The sequence below is a fragment of the Myotis lucifugus genome, unplaced genomic scaffold, assembly GCF_000147115.1.
Source record: "Myotis lucifugus unplaced genomic scaffold, Myoluc2.0 scaffold_327, whole genome shotgun sequence".
Taxonomy (NCBI): Eukaryota; Metazoa; Chordata; class Mammalia; order Chiroptera; family Vespertilionidae; genus Myotis; species Myotis lucifugus.
In genome coordinates this window covers 1,093,916-1,107,737 of record NW_005871375.1, presented here as the reverse complement: position 1 = coordinate 1,107,737, position 13,822 = coordinate 1,093,916, and the positions used below count along the sequence as shown (strand labels likewise).

The 13,822-nt window shown below is 41.4% G+C and overlaps 1 protein-coding gene across 1 annotated transcript in view; it reads right to left on the bottom strand.

Annotated features, from left to right (window-relative positions):
- The window catches only part of RMDN1 (regulator of microtubule dynamics 1), a 39,412-nt gene that overhangs the window by 7,198 nt on the left and 18,392 nt on the right, over positions 1–13,822 (bottom strand). Inside the window, exons 4-5 of the mRNA XM_014466160.2 lie at positions 12,285–12,444; positions 1,953–2,042 (exon numbers count right to left, since the gene is read on the bottom strand). Coding sequence (XP_014321646.2) covers positions 1,953–2,042; positions 12,285–12,444 — 250 coding nt within the window. The remainder of the gene's footprint in view (positions 1–1,952; positions 2,043–12,284; positions 12,445–13,822) is intronic.

Sequence of the window (13,822 nt, the reverse complement as noted above, 5' to 3'; positions counted from 1 at the left end):
TTTGCTCTTTCAGAGAACTGAGACAGTAACACACCTCCCAATGAGTTGTGGGACAATGAAATGAGCAAGTCACAGCAGGTGCTTGGCACAGCAGTGTCTCCCGTCACCACTGTTTCCTTTTCTTGGGTCCTGGCATCATTTCTCACAGCGCGGTCAGTGGCGGCAGCAGAGGTCACAGAACGAGGCTAACAAGTGTGACCTGGCAGAACTCCAGCCCAATAGTATGGGTAAGACGCAGCGCGGATTGAAAATGTGCTTTTCCATAAACATAGTTGCATGAGTTATAGCAAAACACAACTGGAAGTATTTACAACCTCTACTCTAAGCTCCTTCCCTGCTGGAGTCCCGCTGGAAAACCATGCCCTGCAAACACCATGTAAGTCACTGTTTTCTCACCCCGCCAAGGGCAGGGCAGGTCTAGAGAGACGTTAGCCTCCCGATTCCTGGGCACTAGAGCTCAACCTCTCACAGGTGGCGGACGGGCTTCTCCCAGCAAACCCTCCAGTTTAATCTAAGTCCAGTTAAATAAAGACAGGCACTCCTCTGACTTAGGTAAATATGGGATCTGAAACAATAGTATAAATGGTAGTAAACACTGTCATTTTAAAACACACTGAACACATACACATTTGAAATCTTATAAAAAACATTGAATTTTAAAATATTATAGCCTTCATGTTCGAAGTTTAGATTAATATACATTAATATATTTTCTGCGATTTTTCACTATTCACGTTGGCAGTTACCTGTCATGTATTTCCACACCAAGGCACAGAGTAACTGAGATGTAGCATTAGGCAAGATGCCATAGTCACTGAATCTAAGACACCACAACATTATCTTACGTACCACTAAGACTACAAAGGAAGTATAAGATACCACTGACTACACAATGCTGTCTGATTTCTAAGACTTAAAATGTGAAAAAGACCTATTAAATTGAAATGGATAGACACGTGTGTATATACACGTGTGCGCACACGTATTACTGAGCCTGAAGAAGCAGCTAGGTCTCCTGACTTGCCAGCCAATGTTCTGGTCAACTAGTCATTAAAAAATCTAGAAGCTGAGTCTATGACCATAAAATTCAGACCTCTGTTGCCCAGCCTACCTACCATTATCCCTGCCCGCGCTTTCCCCGCCTGTGCCTCCTTTGTAGCTCCGAGATGGTCTAGAACAGGGGTGGGCAAACTTTTTGACTCGAGGGCCACAATGGATTCTTAAACTGGACCGGAGGGCCGGAACAAAAGCATGGATGGAGTGTTTTTGTGAACTAATATAAATTCAAAGTAAACATCACTACATAAAAGGGTACGGTCTTTTTTTTTTTAGTTTTATTCATTTCAAACGGGCAGGATCCGGCCCGCGGGCCGTAGTTTGCCCGGCTGGTCTAGAATACCACGCAAGAGACGAACATGCTGCAACAGGGCCAGTGTCGGGTGGAACAGATTCGTGGAGAGCCCGTGGCAGCCGAGGAAGCACTTATGGTGATGAGAGCACTAACTTCAGGGAAATGTGAGCACACCCAGAGGCCACAGCGCACAGTGCTGTCCCCAGGCAGGGGCTGCGATGCTGGACTGTTAGCCTGTGAGCCCCACAGACTCTGGCTTGGCCACATGACTCGTGTGGGTTGACAGAGTATTACCAGGTGTGAGGCAGGTTTGCACACAGGACTTTCTCCCTGGGCCGCCCACTCTTGGAAGCCAGCAATCATGCAATAAAGGAACAGAAGCCAATGGAGACGAGAGGCCCCCTGTGCACCCATCCCTGCGTGGAGCAGGTGAGCACAGCCCGCGGGAGCTCAGCTGCACCTCCAGAACAGAGCACGGGTGCTGCCCACAGACCTGAGACCACCGCCTCTCCAAGGCCAGCAAGTCTGAGGCAGTCTGATCAGCTGCCGGAACAGTGAACCAACCACCCAGAAAGCCCACGCCTGCCCAGTTCACTGGTACCTCAAAATGCTCCTTGATAACGTAGGCGTTTGCGATTTTAGCCTTGATGCCTTCGTAATCTCCGACGTCACTAATGCAGATGGCACACCACTAAAAATAGAAAACAGATGTAAGAATAACAAGGCTTAATACTGGTCCATTCAACACAGGTAAAACTGAGTATTCCTCATTCAACAAAAGTTACTGCGCATAAACACCGTACTCAATACACTGGGGCAGACAGAGAAGTGGACAGCCTCGGGAGCTCCAGGAGAAGCTGGCCCTGTGTGCTCCTAGACCAGTGGTCGGCAAACTGCGGCCCCTCGAGTGTGGCTCTTCCACAAAATACCACGTGCGGGCACGCACGTACAGTGCGACTGAAACTTCGTGGCCACACTCAAGGGGCCAAAGAGCCGCATGTGGCTCACAAGCCGCAGTTTGCCGACCACTGTCCTAGACGAAGGTACAAGGCAGAGAACAGCGAGTCTCTAGGATGGTCATCAACACAACACTGTAGTGATTCACAGTGAGATCAACTATCATCTTACTCCCTCGTCCTTTGTTCTGGGCGTTGCCTCCTCCCACATCTGCACGGTCCTGCTTCCAGTCACTGGCAATTTGAAACTTTGGAAGCTTGCTGAATTAAAAAATAAAATAATATACCTAGATATTTTTGAAATGACAAAATACTGAAATATTAATCTAAATTTGCCTCATGAAAATCTAGAAGACAAAATTAAATATATTAATTGATTGTGTCCTGTATTTTTAAAGTTTATTCTTAAAAATATAAGGTGTTGCCCTGGCCAGTTTGGCTCAGTGGATAGAGTGTCGGCCTGCAGACTGAAGGGTCCCAGGTTCGATTCCGGTCAGGGGCATGTGCCTTGGTTGCGGGCACATTACCAGTGGGGGGTGTGCAGGAGGCGGCTGATCAATGTTTCTCTCTCATCGATGTTTCTGACTATCCCTCTCCTTTCCTCTCTGTAAAAAAATCAATAAAACATATTTAAAAAAAAAAAAAATATATATATATATATATATATATATATAAGGTGTTTTTAATTTAAAGAAATGTTAAATATTTGACTTGCCAGCTAAGAGTTTAAAGTTCAAGTTAAATTAAATTGGGAAAAATCATATAGTTGTGGTAAAATTTCAACATTGGTCTAATTAAAAAAGAGGATTAATTCTGTGATCTCAACCAAATTTTTAATATAAAAACCAGTTAAATTTTAATTGATACCTTTTAATAATTATAAAAAATATATATAATCTTTAAATCATATATACATGTATATTTGATGGTCTTTCCAGTTAAATTTCAAGGCTATAACCGAGGGATGATTTTTGGAAAACTAAGGGCCCGGGGTGATTCAAAAAGTTTGTTCTCTCTTCTTAAAGGAAATATTTTTTAATTAAGCCAATCTAATATACTTGAAATCACATGGAAAGCTTTATCAAATAAAAATTAATAAATATATTTTACTTATATACATATATCTTAAATGTTATGAAGGTTTTGGCCTCTAAGGAGGACAAAATAAAGTAGCTTAAATATTTCTTAAAATCCAACAGCAGGATTTTAAGACAGAATAAAGCAAACAAAAGCCCCTAGTCGCCTGCATTTTAAATTAGGCTGGAGGTGGGGCAGTGTTTGTGCCTTGCGAATCAGATGTGTAAGTTTACTAAATTTACTTGCTTTGCTTTTTTAATAAAAATACCTACTTAAATTATTTAATAAATTAGCTTTTAAAATATAATCAAGGTCTCATAAATTAAGTTATATGAGAAGCCAGTATTTTATAAACAATTTAATCCTAGTAAACTTTTCTAAATTACTGAGGCTTCCCATAATCACTCTGTATATGCAAATGAGCCCAAAGGGGATACTCTTAAAAATATAATTATAAATTTAATAAAAAGGAGAAATTTTAAAATTTTGAAATCTCTTCCACTAATATTTATAGGATAATCTAAAGATTGTTGTTAAAATACCAAATCTAACTATAATAGTAGTCACCATGATCGTAAGGGAAGTTGTTTAATGTGACATGGCCTGGCACTATCAAACAACACACAAAAAGCAACCATGTCTGTTATATTTGTTGCTTGTTGAAACAAAAGAAAGACCAAAGCTTGTTTTAAATTCTTTAAGTATAGCCTAGAAATTATTCTGGAAGAAAATTTTCCAAAAAATATTTCCTTCAAATATCTGGAAAACTGCAATTGGAAGTAAATACATTAGGCCCTGAAAAATAAAAGTAAATATTTTGTGTTTTTGTTGTTCTTGACAAAGTTTATGTAAAATTACTCAAACACTAATTGCAAAAGTTTAATTACTAACATGTATTGTCCATAACCTAGGGCAAGTAAAGTTAACAATAATAAAAAAATAAACCTTATTTCAGATTAATTTAAATTAGCTAATTGATATAAGTAAACTTTTAAGAAAACTTAATTGTACTGTACAGGAAACTGTTCCTGAAGCATTAACTAATTTTTATTGATGGTTAACATACAATGAATCATATTTCTATACAAGAAATTGAAGTTAAAAGTTACCAAGACTACATTGCAAAATTTCCAAAAAGCCTCCTAATATTTAAATCAAAAAAGGGGGGATAGTGGAATAATGCCCTGTAAGTAAAAGCCTTAATTGCTTTGAATTTTTACTTTGAAGATTATTTTTCACTTGTAATGATAATAGCAAGACACCCATAAAAACACTCATGGTGTCAAAATAAGCCAAAGGAAAATTGTTTGGGCAAAAATTAAAAGGATCCCAAGTCTAATTTATAAAAATGATTCCTTTATTAACTTTTGATCGAGAATATGTTTGTATATTTCCAGAAAACTCCTCCAAGCCCATGTGGATTCCTGCAACAACGGATCCCAGAGAGGAACTGATGAGACTGCTCCAGCCACAGAATAGCAGTGGCCCCAGAACAACAGAAGAGAAACAGTCCAGAAATGAAGATGGTGAAGACGCCTTGCCATGCTAGCAGTCAGCAGCTGTGCGTAGCTGCAGGTTGCCCAGGACCAAACTAGAGAGGGTCGGACCTGCATTGCCACCGTCTGTCCACCATCCAGAACTGAAATATCATTGCTGACATGTACACATAAGAAACAGTTGGACATTGAACTGGGACTCTAAGAACTGTTGACCCAGAAAGAAACTCACTGCAAACTGATTCCTTTAATGCCTGCCAGCAATTTAAAGGGACATGATAGAACTCTATCCTTTCCATTGAATTTAAAAATCTTAAAACATACACTCTTGTTAAATTTTAAATAATCAAAAAGGGCGAGATGCCGGAGACCAATTCTAGAATGACAGCAGGGCTGAATCTGGGAATGGCTGATGACATTTCCCCAAACCTGAATAAGATGCATTAAATTGATTGTTTGCTGCCACAAGGCTCAGGGCATTTTTTTTTTTTTTTAGCACAGGAAAACATGGTTTAAAGGGAACTATATTAATACATTTGTAATAGTATTCTACATCATAATATGTAGTAGTATGAAATTGATAAGGTGGTATTTTTTTAATTGTTTTATTGCTTAAAGTATTACAAAGAGTATTACATGTCTCCTTTTTTTCCTGCCCTTAACAATCCCCCGGCCTCCCCTACCCCCCAGTGTCTTATGTCCATTGGTTATGCTTATATGCATACATATAAGTCCTTCGGTTGATCTCTTACCCACCACCCCTCCTGCCCCTCAACCCTCCCTGGCTTTCCCATTGTAGTTTGACAGTCTGTTCGAGGCAGCTCTGCCTCTGTATCTATTTTTGTTCATAAGTTTATAATGGTCTTTATTATCCATGAGTGAGTGAGATCATGTGGTGTTTTTCCTTCGTTGACTGGCTTATTTCACTTAGCATAATGCTCTCCAGCTCCATCCATGCTGTTGCAAATGGTAAGAATTCCTTCTTTTTTATAGCAGCATAGTATTCCATCGTGTAGATGTACCACAGTTTTCTAATCTATTCATCTACTGATGGGCACTTAGGCTGTTTCCAGATCTTAGCTATGGTGAATTGTGCTGCTATGAACATCTGGGTGCATATATCCTTTCTGATTGGTGTTTCTGGTTTCTTGGGATATATTCCTAGAAGTGGGATAACAGGGTCAAATGGGAGTTCCATTTTTAGTTTTTTGAGGAAACTCCATACTGTCTTCCACAGTGGCTGCACCAGTCTGCATTCCCACCAGTAGTGCACGAGTGTTCCTTTTTCTCCACATCCTCTCCAGCACTTGTCATTTGTTGATGTGTTGATGATAGCCATTCTGACAGGTGTGAGATAGTACCTCATTGTTGTTTTGATTTGCATCTCTCGGATGATTAGTGACTTTGAGCATGTTTTCATATGTCTCTTGGCTTTCTGAATGTCCTCTTTTGAAAGGTGTCTATTTAGGTCCTTTGCCCATTTTTTTTTATTAAATCTTTATTGTTCAGATTATTACATTTCTTCCTCTTTTTTTTCCCCCCATAACTCCCCTCCTTCCAGCTCCCACCCCACCCTCCGCCCTCACTCCCCACCCACTGTCCCAGAGGCTCCTTACACTATCTTCGTATTTTTGGGTTCTTTTTTCATTTTGCTTTTCCGGTTGGGTGTTTCTCGCTTCTTCGCATTTCAAATCTTTGACTTGATTCTTGCGCTCCTCTGGTCTGCTGTTGGGAGTCTGTATAATATTCTTTATTTCAGTCAGTGTATGCTTACTTTCTAGATGGTCCTTTATCACACCATCAAGGGTCTCATTAGATTTCCTGTACATCTCATCAAGTTTATCGACAGACTCTAGAAGCCTCTTGAGAGACCTCAGAAGTGTGGTTCTGAACTCAATATCCTCCCTTGATGGTTTTGTCCTGTTTCTTTGTCTCCGCATTTTTTACGCTTTCTTGGTACACGCCCTAGTGGTCTTTGTGTGCAGTCTTGTTGTAGTTAAGCCTTGATTGTTGTAGTTAATACTAGAGGGATTTGACCTCCAGGCCGACTGGCTGTGATAATCCCATTTTTTGATTGGATTGTTTATCTTCCTTTTGTTGAGTTATATGAGTTCCCTATAAATATTGGAGATTAAACCCTTATCAGTAATAACATTGGAAAATATGTTTTCCCAAGCAGTGGGCTTTCTTGTTGTTTTGTTGATGGTTTCTTTTGCTGTGCAGAAGCTTTTTATTTTGATGTAGTCCCATTTGTTTATTTTCTCTTTAGTTTCCAATGCCCTAGGAGCTGTATTGGTGAAGAAATTGCTTCGGCATATGTCTGAGACTTTGTTGCCTTTGGATTCTTCTAGTATTTTTATGGTTTCCCGTCGTACATTTAAGTCCTTTATCCATTTTGAGTTTATTTTTGTGTATGGTGTAAGTTGGTGGTCTAGTTTCATTTTCGTGCATGTATCCGTCCAATTTTCCCAACACCATTTATTGAAGAGACTATCTTGACTCCATTGTATGTTCTTGCCTCCTTTGTCAAATATTAATTGAGCATATTGGTTCGGGCCGATTTCTGGCTCTCTATTCTATTCCATTGATCTATATGTCTGTTCTTGTGCCAATACCAGGCAGTTTTGAGAACAGTGGCTTTGTAATACAGCTTGATATCTGGTATTGAGATCCCACCTACTTTCTTCTTTCTCAGGATTGCTGCAGCTATTCGGGGTCTTTTTTTATTCCAGATGAGTTTTTGGAGAGTTCGTTCTAGAAATGTGAAGTATGCCGTTGGTATTTTAATGGGAAGTGCGTTGAATTTATAGATTGCTTTGGGTAGTATGGACATTTTAATGATGTTGATTCTACCAATCCAAGAACATGGTATGTTCTTCCATCTGTTTATGTCTTCCTCTATCTCTTTTTTCAATATCCTGTAGTTTTCTGAGTAGAGGTCTTTTACCTCCTTAGTTAAGTTTATTCCTAGGTAGCTTAATTTTTTTGGTGCGATGGTAAATGGGATTGTTTTTTTAGTCTCTCTTTCTGTAAGTTCACTATTGGTGTATAGAAATGCCATAGATTTCTTGGCGTTAATTTTGTATCCTGCTACATTGCCGAATTCATTTATTAAGTCTAGTAGTTTTTTGATGGAGTCTTTAGGGTTTTTTATGTATAAAATCATGTCATCTGCAAATAATGACAGTTTTACTTCTTCTTTTCCAATTTGGATGCCTTTTATTTCTTCTTCTTGTCTAATTGCAATGGCTAATACTTCCAGTACTATGTCAAACAGGAGTGGTGAGAGTGGGCATCCCTGTCTTGTTCCTGTTCTTAGGGGAAATGGTGTTAGTTTTCGTCCATTGAGTATGATATTGGCTGTGGGTTTGTCATATATGGCTTTTATTATGTTGAGGTATGATCCTTCTATTCCCACCTTGCTGAGAGTTTTTATCAAAAATGGGTGTTGGATTTTGTCAAATGTTTTTTCTGCATCAATTGATATGACTATGTGGTTTTTTTCTTTCAATTTGTTTATGTGATGTATAATGTTTATTGATTTTCGGATATTGTACCATCCTTGCATCCCTGGGATAAATCCTACGTGGTCACGGTGTATGATCTTTCTGATGTACTGCTGGATCCCATTTGCTAAGATTTTGTTGAGGATTTTGGCATCTATGTTCATGAGGGATATTGGCCTGTAATTCTCTGTCATTGTGTTGTCTTTACCTGGTTTTGGTATTAGGGTGATGCTGGCTTCATAGAATGAGCTTGGAAGTGTTCCTTCCTCTTGGATTTTTTGTAGTAGTCTGAGGAGGATAGGTTTTAGTTCTTCCTTGAATGTTTGGTAAAACTCCCCTGTGAAGCCGTCTGGTCCTGGGCTTTTGTTTGCTGGGAGCTTTTTGATGACTGCTTCAAATGGTTATTGGCCTGTTGAGATTTTTAGATTCTTCCTGATTGAGTTTTGGAATGTTGTATTTTTCTAGGAATATGTCCATTTCCTCCAGGTTGTCTAATCTGTTGGAGTAGAGTTGAGTAGAGTTGTTTAACAATCATTTGTATTTCTGTGGGGTCTGTTATTTCGCCTCTATCATTTCTGATTTTGTTTATTTGGTTCCTCTCTCTTTGCTTCTTGGTGAGCCTGGCTAGAGGTTCATCAATCTTGTTTATCCTTTCAAAGAACCAGCTCTTGGTTTCATTGATTTTATGTATTGTTTTTTTGGTCTCTATGTCAAAGTTTCTCTCTTTGTCCTGAACATTTGCCATGGTAATTATGATGTGTCTTGGTGTGGGTCTTTTCGGGTTCACCTTGTTTGGGATTCTCTGTGCTTGTGTGATTTTTTCTTCCCCACCTCTGGGAAGTTTTCTGATATTATTTCTTCAAATAGATTTTCTAACCCTTGTTCCTCTTTCTGTTGTTCTGGCACCCCTATTATTCGTATGTTGTTTTGTTTCATGTTGTCCCATAGCTCCCTTAGGCTCTCCTCCTGTCTTTTAATTTTTTTCTCCAATTGCTGTTCAGTTTGGGTGTGTTATGTTTCCCTGTCTTCTAATTCGCTAATTTGGTCCTCCGCTTCTCCTAGTCCACTGTTGAAACTTTCAATGGTGTTTTTTATTGCGCTATATCACTCTTCATTTCTTCTTGGTTCTTACATAATTTATTGATTTTTTCATCTGTTTCTTCTTGCTTCTTGCATAAGTTGTTGATTTTTTCCTCCATCCGGTTTATGCACTCTAGGACCCTTAATCCGAATTCTTTTTCTTTCTGTCATGTTGCATGCCTCTGTATCACTTAGCTGCTTTTCTGGCGAGTCCTCCTTTTCTTTCCTTTGGGGGTTTCTTTGTCTACCCATGTTTGATCGTACCGCCATATCTAGATGTTGAGTCGTTCAGTGGCTGCTCCTTGGGTGGCAGTGGCTCCTCGGGCTGTGGTTGCTCCTCGGGCGGTTGTGGTAGCAGCTGCTCCTCAGTTGGTAGACGCTCCTCTGGTGGGTGCTGTTCACAGTTGTGTTGGCTCCTCTGGCTGGTGGGGGGAGGCTTCACACACAACTGCTGTTCCTCAGACAGAGGTTGTGGTGATCAGGAGGCTGCTGTTCCTTGGTTCGCTCAAGGCATTTTAATCTACATGTTATTGCCTCCTACTGGCCAAACACCTGAACAGCCATAGGCTAATTCTCCCCATTCTGACAATGCCTCTGTATATGAAACCCTGACCCTTTGAAGTGTATATTTCTGCCTTGCCTCAGGACAATTTGTGTTAAAAGCATGGGTTCCTGAGATGAGGAGATCTTAGTTTCCTTTAAACTAGGTTCCTCTGACCCCCACATGCCTTTCAAAATTATGCTTCATCTCTGGACTCCTATTTCATCTACGCACAGCCTTCTCCAGATTTCCTGAACCCTTCTTAATGCTGGAACAAGAACACCGGCAATTTTGTATTTTTCAATGCTTATTAAGAATAAAAAAGTATTGTTTAAAACACACACACACACCCCTCTACACACAATAGACAGACTCGAATCAGGTGACTGGAGGATCATGTGGGATCTCACCTGCTGTTCTGACCTATTCCCAGGTCTCAGGGCTCGGAATACAACCCCCTTCTCTAAGGCACCCACTGTCACCTACACGCACAGCAAACCTCCTCCCTGGTGAGGCTGCATCTTGTGACTCACAGTGAATTATCAATTAGCAAGAGCTGATGGCAGGAGGTGTGATCATGGCGATTTTACTTCTATATTTGTACTTTTTTCTTAAAAATTTTTTATTGGTTTCAGAGAGGAAGGGAGAGCTAGAACACCAATGATGAGGAGAGAGTCATTGAGCAGCTGCCCCTGCATGCCCCCTACTGGGGATTGAGCCCGCAACCTGGGCATGTGCCCTGACTGGGAATCGAACCATGACCTCCTGGTTCATAGGCCGACACTTAACCACTGAGCAACACCGGCCGGGCTGTATTCTTTTCTAAATTTCCAAAATGTCTATTGTCGATACTGAGTTTACATTATTTAAAAAAGAAAGAAAACTTTTAAATGGATATTCTAGCCAAGAAGGGGTAATAGACTTACCTTCTTGCCTGAAATAGTAAAAAAACAAAAACAGACAAAATATAAGAAATAATGACTCTCAAGATACCACGCAGTAGGCAACAGAGACACCTGAGAAACAAGGTGAGCCTCCTAGCTTTCCACAGTCAGAAACAAGACAAGAATTGCCCCCCCTCCACACTGTGCTGGGAGCTCTAGCTAGGGAAACCGGGCAAGATTGAGAAACGAAAAGAAAGAGCACAACTATCTCTCTTTATAGATGACATGATCCTATACTAAACCCCTAAAGAATCTACAATAAATAAATTTAGCAAAGCTACAGGATATAAAATCAATACACAAAAACCAACTGCATTCCTCAACTAGCAATGAACAATACGAAAATGAAATTCAGAAAAGAATTCCAATTACAGTAGCATCAAAAAGATAGGAAGCCTGACCGGTGTGGCTCAGTGGTTGAGTGTTGACCTATGAACCAGGAGGTCATGGTTTGATTCCTGGTCAGAGCACATGCCCAGGTTGTAGGCTCAGTCCCCGGTGGGGAGTGTCAGGAGGCAGTCAATCAGTGATTCTCTCTTATCATTGATGTTTCTATCTCTCCCTCTCCCTTCCTCTCTAGGAAATCAATAAAAAATATGTATATTAAAAAAAAGAGATATAGAAGCAACCTAGAAGAGATATAGAAGCAACCTAGGTGTCCATCAATAGACAGAAATGGATAAAGAAGAGGTTGTACGGAATATGTCTTATTTGTAACATGGATGGACTGGTTCTGGGCCACAAAAGAAGTCTCGACAAATTTAAAGTATTTCTATCTGTTTTAAGTATTTCTATCTGTTTTATCCTGAATATACTAGTAAACCAGTGTGTGTGTGTGTGTGTGTGTGTGTTTTGGGGGAGCCCCAAAAGGAAGCACTGGGAAATGTGTCACAACGGCCTGCGACTCCGCTGGGGCAGCCCCACATGATCAAGTGGCAGCCCCACATGATCAAGTGACGTCCTCATCCACAACGCCCAAACGCCTTTGCTCCCAGGGTCCACTGGGAGCCTCTGTGCTGGGCCAGGCAGGAAATGCAGAGCTTGCGGAGTCACATGTGAAAGCGACCCAGACAGAACAGAGTGTGAGGAAATGAGAAAACGTCTGTCAGGTGCTGCACTCCTGGGAGCTGAGATCCAGGGAACCCGTGGATCTGCTCCCACGGCGTCCACAGTGCACACGCCCGGCGTGACTCACCAGGCACTCACGGAGGAGGTGCTCGAGAATGGAAGGAAAAGCTCGTCGCTAGCCCCTCTCCTACCGTGTGAATCCGGGACAACGGGAAGCAGACAGCAGCCCGGGACGAGGCCACCGCTGCGACCTCAGGCGCCTCACCTTGTGGGCCGCAAAGCTCGCTTCGTTCTTCTCCAGAGCCCGCTTCGCGTACTCCAGCGCCTCGTACACCAGGGCCTTTTTCTCCTCCGCTGAGGTTCCGCTAAGCTGAGCTAGGTCCCGGGATGCCCGCGCCAGACGCCACAGCAACTCGGCATCTTCACTAATTTGAAATAAATAGAAAACCACCATTTTATTGATTTTAGAGAGAAACATCGATGACCTCCTGTATGCACCCCAATTGGGGACCAAACCACAACCTAGCTATGTGCCCTGACTTGGGACTCGAACCCGTGACCTTTTGGAGTTTGGGACGATGCGCCAACAAACCGAGCCACTCGGCCTGGATAAAACCACCATTTCAGCTAGCATTTTGAAAACCGTCAAAGGTTACATCACTACGGAATACATTGGTCTTTCAGTTCAGTGAGGGTACAGCCAGCAGCACAATATCAAATGCCGTTATTCATAACATTCCTTTTGTTATTCTCTCACATGACTTTATTTGCTACAATTTCCTACAAAATACCCAGCATCACACATAGGTATTTACTTACCTGTAATATCTAATTACACACCTTCCTTCGAACACCTGCCCACGAAGCGCAGCCTGTAACCAGGGCTGGACTGCGAGCCAGTGCTCACACAGCACAGCAGGCACGGCGGCCTGACACACAGCGTCTGGTTACGGCACAGCCTGCTGAGCCCGCCCCACGGTCCCTCCACAACAGGCACCGAAACGTGCATGTCAACGAATGACTGAGGACGACGTAACCTCCAAATGCACCGTGTCTGAACCACGGGGAGTGGCATTTCTCAAGTAAGGCACTCAACTCCTTGAAGAACGGCCACTTCCACAGAATGATGAAAATTAAGAAATGGTTAATAAACAAAAGAGGAACCACAATTAAGAGGCAGAAATAGTTTTAAAAGTAACCTTAAATTCCTTTTTATTAAATGTCTACCTTTAAGTCTACTGTTATATACAGCATGGGGCAAAAGTAAGTTTACAGTTGTTTATGTGGCAAATAATATAATAATTATGAGATAATATAAGAATAAACTTTGTTACCTACTTTTGCCCCACCTCTGTGGGATTTTTTGGTTAATCCTCGCCCAATGATATTTTTTTCATTGATTTAGACAGAGTAGAAGGGAGGGAGAGAAACAAAGAGAGAGAGAAAACATCACTGTGAGAGGGACACATCGACTGGCTGCCTCCCACACACGCCCCAACCAGGGCCGAGGATTGAGCCTACAACCGAGGTACATGCCCCTGACAAGAATTGAACCTATGACCCTTCAGTCTGCGAGCCGAGCCTCTAAACCAGTGGTTCTCAACCTGTGGGTCGCGACCCCTTTGGCGGTCGAACGCCAAAGACCATCCTGCATATCAGATATTTACATTACGATTCATAACAGTAGCAATATTACAGTTATGAAGTAGCAACGAAAATAATTTTATGGTTGGGTCACAACATGAGGAACTGTATTTAAAGGGCCAGAAGGTTGAGAACCACTGCTGAGCGTTGAGCCACGCT